We start from the raw sequence: 19,834 nt of genomic DNA on the forward strand, positions 1-19,834 counted from the left end.
TTTACAGAGGGAGACTCAGGGCCCCAGAGAGAGGAAAGAGATTGCCAACAGTCACACAGTTAGTAAAACAGCGGCAGGAACACCTTTGGAGTCCATTACTGAGATGCCTTGCTTCACATATACCATCCTCTTCTCATCCCCAAATGGGATCCTCCTCATCCCTAAGCAGCTCAAGGATGTATGTCTCATTTGCTCATAGATGATTCCTATAATCTGGGGCTATGGTTGTCTCTGTTGTTGGAATTATAAGGAACCTAGCTCTCCGTGATTTCTCTGAGATGCTTCCAAACACAATTTCTCATCACCCACCGCTGGTGATCACCACCTCGAAAGCCAGCTTCCAGCCACATGACTTCAGAAAGCTAACTCCCCCGAGGTATCAATTCTTAGGGAAAACTAATAACACCTCACTAGGTAGTTGTGAGGATTAAACAAGATGATGCACTTAATGATTTTAGCTTAATGCCTAGTACTTAGAAAGCAGTCAATAAATAGTACTGATTGTCATCAGTAATTTCATTGTTGTTATCACTATATGGGTTCATCTGGAAAAAATCTATTCCTGTATCATGCCCAAGTCACTCTTTCATTATGTGTGAGCCACATTCAGAAGATAAACAAGCTCAAAAGAAAAACCCAGAAAGTGGGAACAAGAAGATAACAACTTTCAGAAAGCTATGGTCAGAGTTCTGATCATTGCTGTCTATTGCCTGGGGGGCATAGGACCTGATTCTGGTCCAGGGACTTACATTCCTACCTCACAATTGAGACATTAACCACACCCTTTCCCTCTCTGGGTCTCAGGGATGAGCAGTATTCAGCATTTTCCTACATGAACATATTACATATCATATCCTTTTAACCACACAGTGCCTAGCTTCCAACACTCCTAGGCGGGGAAGTACTATCATTATCTTCATTTGCCATGGGGAGACAGAGGCTCAGAGAGGTTAGGTAGCATGGCCCAGGTCAAGACCTCATGGTTATTTCACCACCACCTAAATCACCAGCGGTCGAAGAATGGACTCAGTTGGTTTGGGTCTGACTGCTTCCTCTGTCTTCATTTGGGGAGGCCTCAGGACTATCAGCTTTTCCTCTCACTTAAGCTAACTGCTTTAGAAAGAAGTGACCTGGACAGGTGATAAGTCCATACAAAGCGGGGACTTGTCTGTAATTTTGGAATAAATTGGCCAATAGATATTCACTGAGGCTTTCCGACTGCCTGGCCCTGAGTGTATGCCCCTCACCCCTAGCCAAGGACTCTGGGCACACTCCTTCCTGAGATGAATGGGGTGATAGGGGGCTGAGCCAAGTGACCCACGGGGACTTATCGGTTCCCTGGGCCTGAAGCGCCATCAGCACGATGTTGACGATCCCTCCAAGCAGACCCGGCAAGCCGAAGGTGTAGTGCACGCCGTAGGTGTCGTGGAGTTCCAGCGTTCGCTGAAGACACGCCTGGGGACAAACACCATCATCAGCAGAGCGACATGTGGGCCTGCTACACCTTCCCCACCCTTTCCCAGACCCTCGGCATCCAGGGCATCCAGGGGGAATGGGCATTAGGGCTCAACTAAATAAGTACTTCTCAATTTGCATGTGTACTCACAGCATCTGGGCAGCTCATCCAAATGCAGAGTTGGATTTAGTAGGTCTGGGGCCTGTGATTCTACATTTCTAACAAAGTCCTGGGCGATGCCAGTGCTGCTGGCCATGGTCCACACTGCTCCCATTTGGGGCTGTGTTGGGGGAGCTCAGCTGGTAAAGAATCCGCCTGCAGTGCAGGAGACCCTGGCTCGATTCCTGGGTCAGGAAGATCCTGTGAGAAGGCATAGGCTACCCACTCCAGTATTCTTGGGCTTCCCTTGTGGCTCAGCTGGTAAAGAATCGCCTGCAATGCCGGAGAGCTAGGTTCGATCCCTCGGTTGGAAAGATCCCCTGGAGAAGGGAATGGCTACCCACTCCAGTGTTCTGGCCTGGAGAATTCCGTGGGCTATATAGCCCATGGGGTCGCAAAGAGTCGGACATGACTGAGCGACTTTCCCTTTCACTTTCTTTCTCTGAGGGGCCCTCCTGTGCATTATAGGAGGTTCAGCAGCATCCTTGGCCGGGACCTTCTAGATGCCAGAAGCAGTCCTCTCCCAAGTATATCCACCAAAACTGTCTCCAGACATTGTCCATGTCCCCAGCGGTTGATTGAAACCCATTTGTCCAGCCCAAACTTAACTCCATCCAAGAGACTACATGGCTGATTAAAAGGTAAGAAGCTGACCACTCGAGTCCCAATCAGCACTCCTTCCACTTCATCATTTGGCCTCCCAGCTGGCCGTGAGCCAACAGATGTGGATGCCAATGCAAATTTAAAAATGTATCTGTTTATTTGGCTGCACTGGGTCTTGGTTCCAGCACACAGGATCTTCCACTGTGGCACATGGACACTAGTGGTGTGCAGGCTCAGTAGTGTGACACACACAGGCTTAGCTGCCCTGCAGCACCTGGGGTCTTAGTTCCCAGATCTGAGATTGAACCCATGACGCGTGCATTGGAAGGTGGAATCTTAACCACTGGACCACCAAGAAAGGCCTCCAATGCAAATTTTATCAGGCTAGTTCCCTCCTCAGACTCCTCATTGTGTTCAGATTAACAATTCAAACTCTTCAGCTCTACCCAGGAGGTGTTCCTGAGCACCAGCCATCTCTCAAAGCTCTGGTGAGAGACACACTCCCTGATGAACTTGATGCTTCCGCCAAAAGAACATCTTTCTGTTGGTTGGGTCACATTCTCTTCTCACCACTGAGCCTTTGAACACACTGTTCCTTCTGCCTGGAGGACATTGACATTTCCTACTTCTTTCCCTGCTGAGACATCCTCTGCCCTGGGAAGCAGTTCCTGACCCATCTCAGGCCAGCTTAGATGTGCTCTAGTAGCAGTTCTTAAACTGTGCTGTGTTTAATTATCCATTTTCTTCACTACACTATAGCTTGGGACACAGGATAACTGTTAAATGTGTTGAGCAAATGAATGAAAAAAAATTGGTGAATCATCTTTGAATCCTTCCCCTGGTGATAGAATCAAGCAACCTGAGGCACAGAGAAAATGATGGACACTGACCCTGATGATAACTCGTGATACATGAGTTTTGGCCACACCTTATAGCTTGTGGGATCTTAGTTCCCCAACCAGGGATTGAACCGGGCCCTTGGCAGTCAAAGTTCGGAGTTTGAACCCCTGGACTTCTAGGAAATTCCTGTGATACATGTTTGGCTGTGCACATCTTACTTTCATCAGAGGGCCTCAAAGTCACAGGAGATAAAAGACGTGTGTTTCCACTTCAAAGATGAAAAGCAGACTGCTCCATCATCTGTGGTCAGATTGAGCTGTTGGTAAGTTCTTCCCTATTTGGGATTGAAACTGCCTCCCTGAATATCCACGGTTAATTCAAATTCAGCTTCTTGTGTCAACCAAGAATCTATTCCCTCTTCCTCCATCAAGTCTTCAAACCTACAAAGATTTGTTGCTCTTAAATATTTCTCTTGGAAGTGTGTTGTAACAAATGGGCTATGATGGAGCACTGTGATCTTATCTGTTGAATATTGAAGGAGGATAAATCCATTGTTTAGAAGAACTAAACAATCAGAAGCGAAGATGACCTGGATAATCAACCCAGCGTCCCTCTTTTGGGTGCTTCCTTTCCCACCCCTCTTCACATGGTTCATAGACAAAAGCTGTATATGTATCACGTGCCCTATCTCCCACCCCTGCCAAAGATGGGCACATTATCCAAGTTAGACCAATGAATCCCTTCTCCAAAGAACTTGCAATTGGTACCAAGAAATTTCACCTGGCTGCCTTCTTGAAGAGAAAGATGACATTCCACCATGTGGAGTAGAAGAGGAAGGAAGAGTGAAAAGAAAACAGATGTTCAGGAGAGACAAAAAAGGAAGAGCAGGAACTTCTTGGGCTCCCCACAACACTCCCACCCCTGGTGCCAGTCATTCCTGGGCTCCCACAGCATTCTTATCCTTGGATTTAGCAGTGTCCCAGTAGCCTTATAAAAAATCCCCCTTATTCCTGAGCAAGCTTGAATAGGTTCTGTTACTTGTTCCCCAGATCTTAGCAAAAGCACCATCCAACTTGGAATGGGTCCCTTACCCAAGCTCTGAAGCTAAATTGAGAAGCTGCCAACCAATGCCTAATGCAGCCCATGGCAATACGTGATGGCCCACCGTGGTCTAGGGGCCTGGTCCTTAGCATAAGGTCAAAGCAGCAGGTATTAGTTGCCCAGCTCCTTACCTGTAGGTATTTGACTCCCCCGATGGAGATCATCCCAGCCAGAAATCCCAGCACCATGGCCAGCCAAGGATAATCGATCAGGTAAGAAGGGGCACCCACAACCACACCTCCTGCCAGCACTGCATTGTGGATGTGAGTCTGCAAAGGAATAGCTTGTGGGTGAATGAAGTAAGCTAGAGGACAGCATCTCTCTAAGTTACTTGGTCAGCTGATAGCAAGACAACATGATAACATCCTCCCTGCATCTCCGATCCTGAAACCAGCCCCTCCCCTCTGCTGAGACTTCATCAGTGGTCTTATCTCACCCCATGTCTCGGGCTCAGGGAGCAGTCACCCTGATCGAGAGTCATTTCGATTGAAAGCACGGTTACTCAATAGCCTAACCATGCTCTCACACTTAGTTGTGATGTATCCTTGGGTGCTTAGCCATTCAGGGCTTTAACTTTGTCACCAGAAAAAGGGAGCTTTGATTGTAACTGTTGTTGCTTAGTTGCTGAGTCAGGTCTGACTCTTTTGCGACCCCATCGACTACAGAGGAGCCCACCGGGCTCCTCTGTCCATGTGATTTTCCAGGCAAGAAATACTGGAGTGGGTTGCCATTTCCTTCTCCAAGGGGTCTTCCCGACTCAGGGATCGAATCCACATCTCTGGCATTGGCAGGCAGAGTCTTTACCACTGAGACACCAGGGAAGCCCTTTGATTGTACCTACTGTTACGGCTATTGTAAGAATTAAGTGAATTAAGAATTATGTAAAACTCTGAGCCCAATGCTGAAAAAGAACATGAGTAAATGCCCCCCAAAATAGAAGCTAATGAATGACTGTGGCCTAGAAGACCCAAGTGTTGCCCAAGGGCCAGCCCCTCTCCTCACCATATTGATCTTCCCTTTAGGGTGAACCAAGGCTGACATTAAGATGGCGGTCACTGTGCTAACCGCCAGGGCGTAGTAGGTGTTCAACACGGCCTTCTTTCTTTCCTCTGCAATGTCCAGCAGAGCAGAGTTGAAACTTGGCCAGAATATCCACAAGAAGAGGGTGCCTGTGGACCAGAAAGTTTCAGTGGCTGGAACCAGCATTCCTGCTCCAAAGCCTCAGTCTCAGGGGACTTCAGACAGGAGGCTCCCGGACCTGGCCAGTCTCGTCTCTGTTACTTTCTTGCTCATCGACTTTGGACAAATCTGGTCTCCTCTCTGAATTCTTAAGTCGGCAGGGCCCAGCTAACATACTTTATGGGCAAGGAAAAGTAAGGCCCAGAGAGTTGAAATCACCAAAACCCAAGCCTCCTGACTAGCCTATGATGGCCACATGCTTATTTTTTAAAAAATTAATGGAACTCTTCCACTTGGCCCCGTGGCCTGGTATTCAGTTGCCTGCTGGCAGTCTCACTGCCTGATTTCCTTCCTCTAAGCCTCTCCCAGCCTTTAAGTTCATCACTTTTACTGAAACCCTTCCAATTAGACATTATTACTTCTCTCTTCCAGCTCCCATTCTTTCCTCCACTCCCAAGTCTGCCTTATTTCATCCATCCAATTCCCTTCTTTAAGTTAAGGACAAAAGGATTGGATAATCTAATCTTATTTATTTATTTTTGAATTTAAATTTGGCTGCATCAGGTCTTAGTTGGGGCATGTGGGATCCTGGTTCCCCAACCAGCAATTGAACCCTCACCCCCTTGCATTGTAAGGCGGATTCTTAACCACTGGATCACCAAGGCAGTTCCCAGATAACCTCATTTAAACTGAGATGTAACAAGTCTCTCCTCTCTTCTGGGTATCAGTGAAGAGAGTTTCCCTAGAGGGGAACGCTTCCTTCAAAGATGTGAATTCATCGAATACTGCTTGAGGAAATGGGTCATTACAAAGGGGCTTCAGACACCCCGGGGAAAGTTGGAAAAGCAGAGAGATTTTTCTGCAGAGCCGTTTTGGACCCTCCTGCTCACCCCAGATCTGAGCCCACCCACATCACCTTGTCCTTACCCAGCATGGTGAACAAACTGGGGCTGGTTGCTGTCTGATCTTTGTCCTCCGATGCGCTGGGCAGAGGCTTCTGGAGGCAGCAGACTACAGTCAGCCCAAAATAGGCCGCAAACATGTGGATATACATCATGCTTACATGGTGGTCCATCTGCAACAAAACCCAGTGGAAGCAGTGAGCATCAGCAGCCTCTGCTCCCAGGGAAATCCCTGTGTTCCATTTAGGAAGTTCTGCCTTCATGCAAGAGGCATGACTTGAAGTCAGGGGACTGACTCCACCCAGCAGTCCCCCTTTCAGAGGAGCCCCATGAGTTGCTGTGTATTTATTTATTCCTGGTAGTTTTCTGGTTGGCTTTATTTATTTAATTGGCTGTACCTTTCAGCTTGTGGGATCTTATTCCCTGCCCAGGGACTGAACCCAGGCCACAGTAGTGAAAGCGCTGAGTCATAACCACTGGACCACCAGGGAACTCCCCTCTGGTTGGCTTTGAATGCTTTGGGCCGAAGTCCACTTACCTGGTGGAAAAGCCACATAGACACGTACCCCACCGCTTCTTGCATTTTGGCAGAATTTCAACTCTTTGCATGGAGTATGAGTAACATAAACTTTGCAACATGAAGCTGCTAGAGATTTTATAATACCAAGCTAAAGTCTTCAGAAAATTCAAGCTATGTGCTAATTTTGCTTTACAAATATTAGGTAGATAGAATAGGAAAAAGGAGTCCAGAATAAAGTGAAGTCGCTCAGTTGTGTCCGACTCTTTGCGACCCCATAGACTATAGCCTACCAGGCTCCTCTGTCCATGGGATTTTCCAGGCAATAGAACTGGAGTGGATTGCCATTTCCTTCTCCAGGGGATCTTCCCAACCCAGGGCTCGAACCCGGGTCTCCTGCATTGAGGCAGATGCTTTACCAGTGGTGGCTAAAAGACAAAGAAGGGAAAAGCCCGTGAAAATAGAACAAAGGAGTGAGGACCTCAGGTTAAACAAACAGCCCTCCTGGCTAGCCCAGTTTACATAGGGCAGACTCAGAGGGAGGAGAAAAAAACATATAAAAGGAGGAGGGAAAGGGTTTCTCTTCTCCTGTCTTTTGGATCAACCTGCCCTCAAGAATGTATTTTCCTTTGCTTTCTAAATAAAACTACGCTGTAACATGGAGCTGTAACACTGGTCCATCCGTCACTTCAAATTTTTGCTGTGGCAAGACTGAACCAAGGAAATTACACACTCCCCTGACACAAATATCAAATTTAGTAATCCTTCATAACTCAGTGGGCTACTGTTAAGTCCTGTCCACTGTGCCTTCAAAAAAAATCCAGATGTGGCGGAATTTTTACCGCCATGCCCCAATGACCCCCATCTTGGTTTAAACTGACTTCAATACTTGCCCAAATTGTGATAACCTTCTAACTGGTCTCCCTATTTCCACCCTTGTCCCCCAACTGACTCTTCTGATGTAGCAGCTAGAGCGATCCTGTTAAAATCTAAGCCAGCTCATGGCATATTTCTGCTCTGAATCCCTCAATGGCACCTGTCTCCCTCAGTGTCAAAGTTGGCGTTCTTACTATGACCAACAGGATTCTGTGTGACCTGCTCTCCCACAACCCCTCTGACTTCCCCTCCTGCTCATTCCCTGGCTCTTCCTCAAAGCTACAGCCATGTTCTCATGTCAGTACCACTTTGGACCACCTGTTCTATGGGCTGGAGTACAGAGCAGAGGGAGTGCTCTATTCTGGGTACAGGCAATAAGGGGATGCGTTGTCTGTTGAGAATTTAAAACAATAATAAAAGCAACTAAAAGTCCATCTCCTTTTTATTACAGCTGAAAATGAAAGTGTTAGTTGCTGAGTCGAGTCCGGCTCTTTGTGACCCCATGGACAGTAGCCCACCAGGCTCCCCTGTCCGTGGAATTCTCCAGGCAAGAATACTGGAGTGGGTTGCCATTCGCTTCTCCAGGGGAACTTCCTGACCCAGGGATGGAACATAGGTCTCCTGCATTGCAGGCTTATTATCATTATATATCAACAATTCTAAACAATGTATCAGTGGACTTCTCTGGTGGTTCAGTGGTTAAGACTCCATGCTTTCACTGTAGGGAACACAGGTTAGATTCCTAGTCCCCCTCCCTAGGGAAGTTCCACATGGCATGATGCAGCCAAAAAAGAATAGCAATAAAATAAGAAATTAAAAGGAATAGTGTCAGTAATAAGATCCTCCTCTTGAAAGACAGGGACTTCCCTGGTGGCTCAGACGGTAAAGCGTCTGTCTACAGTGTGGGAGACCCGGGTTCTATCCCTGGGTCAGGAAGATCCGCTGGAGAAGGAAATGGCAATCCACTCCAGTACTATTGCCTGGAAAATCCCATGGACAGAGGAGCCTGGTAGGCTATAGCCCATGGAGTCGCAAAGAGTCAGACACGACTGAGCGACTCCACTTTCCTTTCCTTTCTTGAAAGATGCAGACCACTCCCACAGCTCTGCCCTTGATCTGCACCTGTCCTCAGATACCGATGTGACTTGTACACTTGCTGCCATCTGCTCTTTACTCAAAAATTATTTGCCCGATGAAACCTATAAAGCCCTGCTATAGAGCAATCGGCAAAGAATACATGGATGCGATACAGGAGATGTAAGAGATGTGGGTTCAATCCTTGGTTTGGGGAGTTCCCCTGACCCAGGGAACTTGTAACCCACTCCACTATTCTTGCCTGGAGAATTCCATGGACAGAGGAGCCTGGCAGGCTACAGTCCATGGGGTCAAAAGAATTGGACATGGCAGCTACTAATATTTTCACTTTCAACATGCTATCTCTTTTGCCTATTTTATTGATTATTGGCAGTCTTTCCGTCTGCCAATAAACAAGGAAGTTCCATGACAGTTACATTTTCCCTCTGCCTAGAAGAGTGCCTGGTACAGAACAGGCTCAGAACAAATATTTGTGAAATGAATGAATGAAAAAGTAAGGAACACTTAGTCACATATAAAAAATGTAAGTTTGTGGAATTCTCTTGTAAAAATGGAAGAGATCTTGCATTTTAAATCTCTTTGAGGTCTCCCAGGAATCTAAAAACCACATTTGGCAATTGTCAAATTGGTATCCTCATTTCTTGAGTTGTGTCAGAGCTGAAACATCTCGGTTTCTGGCTCTGGTTTCCCCCGAGTCCTTCCACAAAAGAAGCCCAGGCTGAAATGAAGTTTTTAAGAAGACGTGAACTTTCAAAATCAATGCTAAACCCTTCCCTGGACCAGCTAAACTGACACATTGCAGAGAAGAGAGGAGATGGCTTTCACTTAATGCAGCTTTCTAAAACCACTATGAGGACCATAACAAAGCAGGAGAAGGCTTATCATGCGCTGCCTGTGGTGAGGAACTGACCTCTTTCCTTGACAGCCATGTTTTTATTGTGGGAACCCCCTTCCACAGCATTTGCTCAGTGTGTTTAAATGTTGAGCAGACACCACACTTTTGCAACCCCATTTTGGCCTGTCTCTAATTTTTTCTTTTTCATCACAGGAGCTTTATCAAATGGGGATGGAGCCCTCCCCTTCCACCTCCTCATCCCTTATCCCAGAGGCCCCTCCTCACATCACCAGGACTCACACTGAGGTAGTTCATGCCGACCAGCCTCGTGGCACTAAAGGCTGTCACCTCTATCAGCGTCATAATCACCAGCTGCAGCAGGTTGGCCTTCCCCAGGACGACACCCGCGGAGATCAGCACAGATGTAGCGCTCATGGTGGCTCTCTGAATCCTGGGGAGAGTGGGCAAGGCAGGGGTGACAGAGAAGGAACAATGCCTCTCTTTCATTCATTCATTTATTCAGCAAACACTTGTTGAGGACCTACTCTCTGCCTGACACTTTTCAAGAAACTGGGGACAGACCAGGAGAGCAAACACACAACATTTCTACTCTCATGGGGATGGATGCTGCCCAGTCTAGAATCTCTTTCATTCTCTTCTCCCATCAGGGTGGCAGCCACACGCTGAGAGATTGATCTGGACACACTCTTCCAAGCTAAGGATGCGCTGAGGTTCTCACAGGAACATCTGACTGCTAGGATTCTGCTTTGGGCTTCTCTTCTGCCGTCAGCACACACAGATGCTCAACAGAGGGCGCGCTTCACCTGCCATCCGTCCGGTGATGCAGGCACCGCTTTGGACAGGGAAGCTTGGCTGTGCTGCGTCCCAGAGAGTTGGACACGACTGAGCGACTGAACTGAACTGAACTGAATCCTCATCTCTCCCTCTCCTTGTAGTGGAAAAAAGACTGGGTTTAGAAGAAGGACAAGTCCTGCTTCCAGTTCCAGCTTTTCCACTTGAGTAGCTATTTAATCTCACTGAGCCTGTTTCTTCATCTGTAAAATAAGAATGATGGTAATACTTATCTCATGAAAGCGGGGTGAGGGATTAGAAGGAATGGTCATGCCCGTGTGTGGAGCACACCAGGCCTGGCACAAAGAACTAACTCAGTGCTATTACTGACTCCTTTCTCCTTGACAAGTGAGCAAGCTTAGTGTGGGGATTTGGAAAGAGAAAACAGCTTCTGTTTTCAAGGCACTTAGGACTGGCCTGTGGAGACAAAGCGGACAGCACGACCCTGTCAATTAAGACGATCTGTGATATCACACAGCTTCCCAAGTGGCTCAGTGGGTAAAGAATATGCTTGCAATGCAGGGGCTGCAGGAGACTCTCAGGTTCGATATCTGGGTTGAGAAGATCCCCTGGAGAAGGGCATGGCAACCCACTCCAGTATTCTTGCCTGGAGAATCCCATGGACAGAGGAGCTTGGTAGGCTACAGTCCATGGGGTTGCAAAGAGTCAAACATGGCATGTGATACCACGAGGCAAGAGGGGTTCATTGGAGAAAGAAAGCACTGGGAACTGGACTCATCAGGGAGGGCTTCCTGGGGGAGGTGGTACCAAACTGGACAATCCATGGTGGTTAAGCGAACCCACCCTCCTCTGGGCACCTTGCTGAGACCACCTTTCCCCCTAAGAGTTGATGATGATGCTACCACCACTGCTGCCATCATCACCATCATCATCTGCTGAGCATTATGGGTAATAGTCTTGCAAGTACATCATCTCACTTAAATTTAAATCCTCCAGGTAATCCTCTGTAAAGCGATGGTGCTAGGTACCACCCAGTACATCCGTTTTACAGGTCAGGACACTGAGACTAGACGAGGTGACTTTTTGGGGAACAACCACACAGCTAGTTAATGACAAACACAAGGTTCAAGCCCACCCAATTGGCCTGGGCTCTAAAGTTTGGACACAGCCTTCCCACTGTTTGCTGCCAAAGTAGTGTCCTGCTGAAGGCTCAAAGATTTTGGAAGAAAGGCCAGAGGAGGGCGAAGGGTATGGAGAAAAAGTTTCAGAGGGACCAGGAATTATTGGAAATAATGGGTCACTCAGTGTTTCACTGTGGCTGACCATGTTATCTTTGGGGTGAACACTCATTTCATTCAGTTCAGTTCAGTCACTCGGTTGTGTCCGACTCTTTGCAACCCCAGGGACTACAGCACGCCAGGCTTCCCTGTCCATCACCAACTCCCAGAGCTTGCTCATCTCATTGGCAAAGGGCTAATTCAAGAGATTCTGTGCCAGTGGCAAGATTTCAGACCCCAGGGATGGGGGCGGTGTTGAGACAGTGAAGTGCAGTGCTTAGGACAATCTCTCTCCAGGCTGCCAAGGCTGGAGTCCTGACTCAGCCACTTCCTGGCTGTGTGGCCTTGGGCAAATGCCTTAACCACACTATGTTTCCGTTTCCTCATCTGTAAACGTAGAGGCAAGGCCTTTGGAGCTGTTGGGAGGGCAAAGTGAGTCAGACACAGTTGGGGGGTAGTTATTACTATGATAGGCCCTCAATGTACAGCATTAAAAATATCACATATTTTAGGGTTCTTTTTTATTTTCATCTTTGTTCCAATAACCAATTACGAAGTCCTTACTATGTGAGGAAAACAGAGGAGAAGACTGAATAAGACAGGCCCCTGCCCTGAAGGGACTGGTCATTGATGACTCAAGGCAGAACCGATTTAGAGCCAAGTCAGTCTACACAGGCGGGTGAGGCCTCCGGACAGGGAGAGCGAGAGGGCCTGGCTGGGAGGCAGGCCTGGGCACCGCCCACCACCCCAGTCAGAGCAGGAAAGGTCAGAAAGGAGTCCATTGTTCAACACTGTGAAGCCGGTCCCGTTGAGGGTCACTGCCAGGAGGACCCAAGCGGTCAGGGTGGGGCAGGGGTGTTCACTCAGGCGGTAAACGGCCTCTTCTTGTCTTTCCAGATTGAATCAAGAGCAAACAGATTCCTGCAGGCAGGACGTCAGAAGAAGGGGGGTGCCTGGAGATGCCTGGAGACTCAGGTGCAGGAGGCCAAAGGCTTGTGTGACTTAAGCCACGGCTGCAGAAACCCCAGACCAGGACCACCCTGTCAGGGTTCCCCCAGAATGCCCTTTGTCACTTCCCAGGTGCTTACTGGGGTGGGGGTGGGGGTTATAGAATACCCCTGGGGATCAGCTCTAAAATGGTTTAAAAGAAAAAATGTGGAGGGGATTTCCCTGGCAGTCCAGGGGTTAAGATTCCACACTTCCAATGAAGGCAGTGAGGGCTCCATCCTTGGCTGGGGAACTAGGATCCTGCAGGCTGCACATCATGGCCAAAAAATGGGGAAAAAAATTTTTTTTTTTAGTAAAGAAGCCCGAATTAAAAAAAGAAGAAAGGTGGCGAGTTATTTTCAGGGCCAGTGGGGAGCTGGCTAGACTGTGTTTCTTATCATGACCACTGCGCAGTGTGTGGGAAAGGCTATAGAATGAAAACTGAAGCCACTTCTACCGCTTAGCTGTGTGACCCTAGGTAAGTGTCTCGTGAGCTCTGAGCATCTCGTTCCTTGACGGTACACCACGTCAGACCCCTCCGTGAGAGAGTTAAACGAATAATATTTGTGGAGTGCCCAGCACGGAGCCTGGCTTGTAGAGAGGCGTTTAACAGGAGTGCCCAGAGTTTTAGCAGGGTATCCCAGTGGAGGGTAGAATGGCCTTGAAAGGTGATGGGGGGTCCCCAGATACTTGAGATAGGATTTACCATCATATGGGCAAGAAAAAGTTTCAGAACTGGATAAAACCAAAAAACAATTAAAAACATATTTTTTTTTACCTTGTTCCTCCTATTGACTGTGAATGACATATTTCTGCAGATATGTACAACTTAATGGGTGTGTATTTGTGCATATATGGGCTTTCCAGGCGGCTCAGTAGTAAAGAATCCGCCTGCCAATGCAGGAGACACACAAGATGTGGGTTCAGTTCCTGGGTCAGGGAAGATCCCCTGGAGAAGGAAATGGCAAACCATTCCAGTGTTCGTGCCTGGAAAACCCCATGGACAGAGGAGCCTGGCTGGCTATAGTCTGTGGGGTCACAGAGTCACGACTGAGCCTGTAGCACCGTGTGTATGCACATATATACTCTTGTGTAACCATCACCCAGAATACATAGAGAATGTTTTTGCTATTTAGTTGCTAAGTCGTGTCTGACTCCTTTGTGACCCCATAGACTATAGCCAGTCAGGCTCCTCTGTCCATGGGATTTTCCAGGCACGAATACTGGAGTGGGTTGTCATTTCCTTCTCCAGGGAATCTTTCTGACCTAGGGATTGAAACTGCCTCTCCTGCACTGGCAGGCGGATTCTTTAACACTGAGCCACCAGGGAAGCCCAAGAGGACGGTCACTGCATTCCATAAGCTTCTTTTGAGCCTTTTCCTAATCAATAAACACCTTTGCTGCTGCTAAGTCGCTTCAGTCGTGTCCGACTCTGTGTGACCCCGTAGATGGCAGCCCACCAGGCTCCCCCGTCCCTGGGATTCTCCAGGCAAGAACGCTGGAGTGGGCTGCCATTTCCTCCAATGCATGAAAGTGAAAAGTCAAAGTGAAGTTGCTGAGTCGTGTCTGACTCTTTGCGACCCCATGGACTGCAGCCCACCAGGCTCCTCCACCCATGGGATTCTCCAGGCAAGAGTACTGGAGTGGGATGCCGTTGCCTTCACCAAATAAACACCTCAGGTAACCATTATTCTGACATCTAGCAACACAGGTTAATTTTGCTAGTTCTTTTAAAGGCATCTAAATAGATCAAAGTTAATTTAAAGAAACTAAAGGCATGGCTATTTCTTGTCCACCAGCATTTGAAGACTGAAGGTACTTCCTTCTTTTCAAGAGACTACCTTTCTGAGTGTGAGATTTCTTTCTTTTTGTCTAATCTCTATTATTTTTTTCTTTGAACTAAAATTCACTGTATAAGTTTTACAAAATCAATTTAAAAAAAGAAAGGACACAAGGAGGGCTGTAGATCTGGGTCTCTTGTGATGCCACAGAGGAGGGTTGTCATATTAAACAGAGGATGCCAGTTAAACATGAATATTAGACAATGTATAACTTGTTAGTTTAAGTCCTGAATATTGCATGGTGTTGGCGCTAGAAAGAGACATCCCAGCACTTCTAGAATCTGCTCTCTTGGAGCCCAGACCCCCCAAAACCCAGAAGTGATCCAGCAGCCATCTAGTTACCTGGACATATCGATGACCATCTTCCTAAGAGAGAGTTCAATCAGGAGGCCATCCAGCAGGACTGCCAGCTGCACCCCGAGGGCCAGCAGAAAGAGATTGAAGGCTATGCTGCTCCAGCAATGTCTCCGCAAAGAAGTATTGAGGAAGCTGAAGCCAAGGGTTGCCATGATGAACACATCCTGGAAGTCTGCTCAGGGAAAAGAAGGAGGACGAGAAGCAGACAAGGTGGAGGGTTGTGTTAGAGTTTTGCGGAACAGCAGCTGGAAGGGGCATTAAGGATCATTGGAGAGAGCTTGGTCAAGTTACTTCCCCTCTTTAAGCCTCAGTTTTCTTATCTGAATAATGGGGATAACACATACAGGGTTGAGGGAAGGAATGACTGAGCTAACACAGAGCCTGGCCCACAGTGAGTGTTCAACAAAGGTAGCAATTACTGTTATTATTAAACACAATAATATGAACACGCGTAGGGAGTCAGGACCCGTCCTTGGCACATAGCTGACACTCTGTAAAGGTACTGACCTCTTGCTTTCCGAGAATCAGGCTTAACCTCCTGACCATGTGTAAGCGAAAATAAGGCCACATAATTTCGTGACTTAGCTCAGGTCATTCAGAAAAGAAGGGGCAGTAGCGAGTCTAGAGGTTCACAGGCAAGAACCAAATTATCTTTGCAAAAAATAGCTCTCTCCTTTGGCTCCTGCTGAGGGGGATCTGGGGGCCATTGGAAAGCACCAGGGCCATCTGGGTGACCCTCCCTTTTCCCAGCCTCAGACTTTGTGCAGTGGCTGCCATGGCAGATGGGTGAGAGGCACTTAGCTGACGTTCCGGAGGGGACCAGGAAGAGGAAAGGGCGGATGCTTTGAAGCGGCTCCAACTTTGCAAAATGGGTAACAGTTTGGGCTCTGGAACTAGATAAGCTTGGGGTTCTATCAGGGCTCTGGCACCGTCCAGCTGTGTGGTTTAATCTAGTTATTTAACGTCTCTGAGCTTTAATAACCGCCTACACTTATTAAATGTTTGCCAAATGCCAACGCTGTTTAAACCACTTCATGTAAACTATCTCATTTAGTTCTCACAAGCGTCCTTTACCACAGGGGCTGTTATTATCACCATTTGGCAGATGAGAAAACTGAGGCATAGAGATGTTATCATTTGCTTCAGCCAATAGGGTTGGGATTTCAGCCTAGAGGGTCTGCTCTAGAGCCTGTGCCTTGAGTTACCACACTATCTGCCCTCTTGATATTCTCTTCTATTAAGTGCGAAAAATAATTATATCTCCCTCATCAGGTTGTCGGAATCAAATGGTATAATACATGTAATTGCTCCAGAATAGTAAAGACCATTTTATCAACAAACACCAACTAGGTTCACATATGTGCAAATGCCTGGAGTGAAGTCTTAAAGGAATTCCGCCCCCAGCTCCCTGCCCCCACGGAGATTATCTCTGGGTTTAGGAGAGTTCTATTTTTTAAAAAAATTTTAGTGTTAAAATTTTCTACAACTGTTATGAAGAGAGTAGGTAATTTTTTCTTAAAGAAAAAAAGCCTGTGCTTTGAGGTCAGACAATTCTGTCTGACCCCAACTCTATCATTCTCTATTAGGTTAAATCATATTAAATTGCCAATATCTGACCATTTGACCTATAAGAATGGCAATTTGTATGTTTCAGCTTCTTAGCTGCATGGCCTTTGGGTTGCTTACTCACCTCATCAGCTAAATAAGAGCAATTATCCCCTCTCAGAGGGTACTGGGAAATCCAAAGGAAGTAATGTTTTGTTCAAGAGTTTGGCACTGTCCCTGGCACATGGAGAAAGCTCAGTAAATAGTGGCTATTCACCACCAACACCATCATCACTTTCACAGTGGTAAGAAGTCACCTGGTCTCCAACCTTGGGTCTGATAGCAACAAGGAAATTCTTTCCAGAGCTTTCCAAATACTCTTCAACTTACATTGAAATTTACTTTCGTTGAAAAATACAGGTAGCTAGGGTCTTGCACACAGGACTTGGGTAAATATCCCAGGTCAACCAGATTACAGGGGACCCAGGCATCTCCATGGGATCTGGGGACTTGTGGAGTGGGCGAGAAGTGGACCATCAAGAGGATTCAACTTCTTGCACCTTCTTCTCTGACATGAGGGAGGGGGAGGGGAGGCAACGCTTCCGTCTCCCGCTTGCCTCCCCTTAGGAATGGCGGTGGAATGGGCACATTTTGTATAGGGGCTCCTCTTGGGACTGCTCGATTTCCTTCAGGAGCTGAGCAGAAACTACGTAATGAAGATCATAGCGTGTATTGGGGAGTGGTGAGGCCTATGGCCAATTGGAGATATCACACGCCACTTTAGATGTGCAAATTCTTTTTTAAAAATTAATTATTTTAATTGGAGGCTAATTACTTTACAATATTGTGGTTTTTGCCATACCTTGACATGAATCAGCCATTGGTGTACATGTGTCCCCATCCCGAACCCCCTCCCACCTGCCTCCCCATCCCATCCCATCCTTCTGGGGTGTCCCAGTGTACCAGCTTTGAGTGCCCTGTTTCTAGATATGCAAATTCAATCTTTCCTTAAAAACTACTGTTAAAAAAAAACACAACAGTTCCTCCATTTTGCAGCAATGCTATATGTAAAGGGTCCAGACTTACTGAAGATTCCATGAGTAGTGGAGTCCTTCCATTTTCCTCTCATTCTACAGAAGGGATCCAGAGACAGCCTGTGACTTCCTCAAGAGCACACCAGCATGTCTGCGGCAGAGCCACGCTCTGGACTCCTGGGGCAGTGCCCTCCCCTCAGTGCTCGGCTATCTCCTGGTCTTGTTTGCCCACACCTCACTAAGGGACCTAAGGCAAGTCCCTTGCCTTCTTTGAGCCTCAGTTTCCCTATCTGTAGCTCATGGGATTTGGACTTCATACTCTCTAAGGACCTCACCACTCTGGTGTATTCAGAGGAGGGGGCAGCGTGTGGGAAGGGCAGGCAACCAGGATTAGGTCAGAGGTGGGGTTCTGAAGAGGGCTTCCCTGGTGGTTCAGATGGTAAAGTGCCTGTGTGCAATGCAGGAGACCCAGGTTCGATCCCTGGGTTGGGAAGATCCCCTGGAGAAGGAAATGGCTGCCCACTCCAGTATTCTTGCCTGGAGAATCCTATGGATGGAGGAGCCTGGTAGGCTACAGTCCAGGGGGCTCTGAAGATAAAAAGTCAGAGGCTCTTGGTTGGGGGCTTTATCAGGCACAATTGCCATGCCTGCTGCAGGTACAGAGCTCAGAACCCTCCTCCTACGACCCCACACTATCCCCGGGCGGGGGGTGGGTGGGGGAGGGGCGGTGGGCTTGGGCTTGTGCTTCAACCAGGGGGATAAAATTAGGGTGGCAGTTTCTTGGAGCTGTTGACAAAGCTCATTCACCCCAAACTGGTCAGTAAATCACGTTTGAGTTCAGGGTCCCTCTACTCCCACCTTCTGCATCCTCCCACTTCCTCTCCCAGGCTCGTGGGGCTCTGGTCCACCCCCACTCCTCCCATGTCTCACAACTGGATCCCAACTTCAACACTGGGTCCAAGCTCAAGGCATCATCCCCACTGGTATCAGCATCCACCTCTCAGAGCCTGTGCTGTGCCCTGCATTAGCTGCTGGTCTGATAAGATAATGGACCTAAGGTGTCCAGGGCTGATAAGGAGAGGATTGCTCCAGGGGCCCCATACGTGGGCCTCAGAGAGGAGTTTTACACATGATCTAAGGTGGGCCTTCTGGAGAAGTTTATGCAAGTCCTTCAACTTGGAGCCAGCCTAACCTGGGAGTCCTGTAGGGCAATAATCAACATCATTGTAACAGTGGGCACATATAAGGTGCCCTCCACAAACCAGGCACTCTTCCAAGTGCCTGCCAGCCTTAGACTACGACAAGCCCACGCAGGAGTTACCTTTGATTATCCCCATTTACAGCTGGGGAAAGGGAGGCACAGAGAGCTGCTGGAATTAGCTCAGGCCACACAGCTAGCAAATGGTAGTGGCAGACCTGAATCCTGGCTCTGGGTTTAATCACTATACCATCCTGCCTCCCCCTCCATCCTTCACTCTCCTTAGTGTCAAATTTGAGTGTGGGCCTCTGAGTCTGGCTGTCAGAGTTCAGAGCCTGGTTCAATCTCCGTGTCCCCGCTTCCTAGTCTGTAAAGTGGTCTGAAATAATGGCACCTGCTCAGAGGTTTGCTGTTAGTAGTGAGTTCCTTGGCTCCTGTGAATCACTTAGCCTAGCACTGGTGCATGGTAAATGTTAGGGACTATAAATTATCTCAGGCCTGCCCCTTGTTAGCTGTGCCTTTGGACAAGACTGTTCCCATTCCTTCAGCCTGGCTGCCCCTGGGAGTCTCCACTGTTCCCCACACACCCTTCCACCTCCCTCCGACCTGCAGACACTTCATCAGCTCCGAAACCAGGCCCAGCTTCTGTCCCTCGGACCCTGGGCTGGACCTGCACACTCTGCTCCCCTCCACTGACTTCGCATGGTACCTCTGCAGCCCTGGTCTGGAATCATCCATGGAGCCTCAGGCTACCTTTCCCACCCCCCCCCCCCACAATCTCCCACCCAATCCTTACCCCTACAGCAGTCTGGGAAAAGAAAAAGTGGTTTCCCAATCAACAGGGCTGTGAAGGCTAAGATGTGGGCTTCCCAGGTGGCACAGTGGTAAAGAATCCGCCTGCCAATTCAGGAGACACAAGAGATGCTGGTTCCATCCCTGGGCCAGGAAGATCCTCTGGAGGAGGAAATGGCAACCCATTCCAGTATTCTGGCCTGAAAAATCCCATGGACAGAGGAGCTTGGCAGGCTACAGTTCATGGGGTTGCAAAGAATCAGACATGACTGAAGCATGTACAGTGTACAAATGTGTGCCAATGACGTCAGTACATGTCATTAGCAAAGCCTTTCTTGTCTTTTAATAGCTCTCCTTCCTGCTTCTAAAGCATATGAGGGTAATTGGGTGGTAGCCACAGTGCAGGGCCCAGGATAGTCCCCCAGTC

At 48.0% G+C, this 19,834-nt stretch overlaps 1 protein-coding gene across 1 annotated transcript in view; it reads right to left on the reverse strand.

Moving 5' to 3' along the window:
• RHCE (Rh blood group CcEe antigens) overlaps nt 1–19,834 on the reverse strand; it is a 39,927-nt gene that overhangs the window by 13,687 nt on the left and 6,406 nt on the right. Inside the window, exons 2-7 of the mRNA XM_040229637.1 lie at nt 14,824–15,010; nt 9,864–10,014; nt 6,266–6,413; nt 5,162–5,328; nt 4,291–4,428; nt 1,322–1,455 (exon numbers count right to left, since the gene is read on the reverse strand). Of these exons, the coding sequence (XP_040085571.1) occupies nt 1,322–1,455; nt 4,291–4,428; nt 5,162–5,328; nt 6,266–6,413; nt 9,864–10,014; nt 14,824–15,010 (925 nt within the window). The remainder of the gene's footprint in view (nt 1–1,321; nt 1,456–4,290; nt 4,429–5,161; nt 5,329–6,265; nt 6,414–9,863; nt 10,015–14,823; nt 15,011–19,834) is intronic.

This window comes from Oryx dammah, unplaced genomic scaffold (assembly GCF_014754425.2).
Source record: "Oryx dammah isolate SB20612 unplaced genomic scaffold, SCBI_Odam_1.1 HiC_scaffold_27, whole genome shotgun sequence".
Lineage (NCBI taxonomy): Eukaryota > Metazoa > Chordata > Mammalia > Artiodactyla > Bovidae > Oryx > Oryx dammah.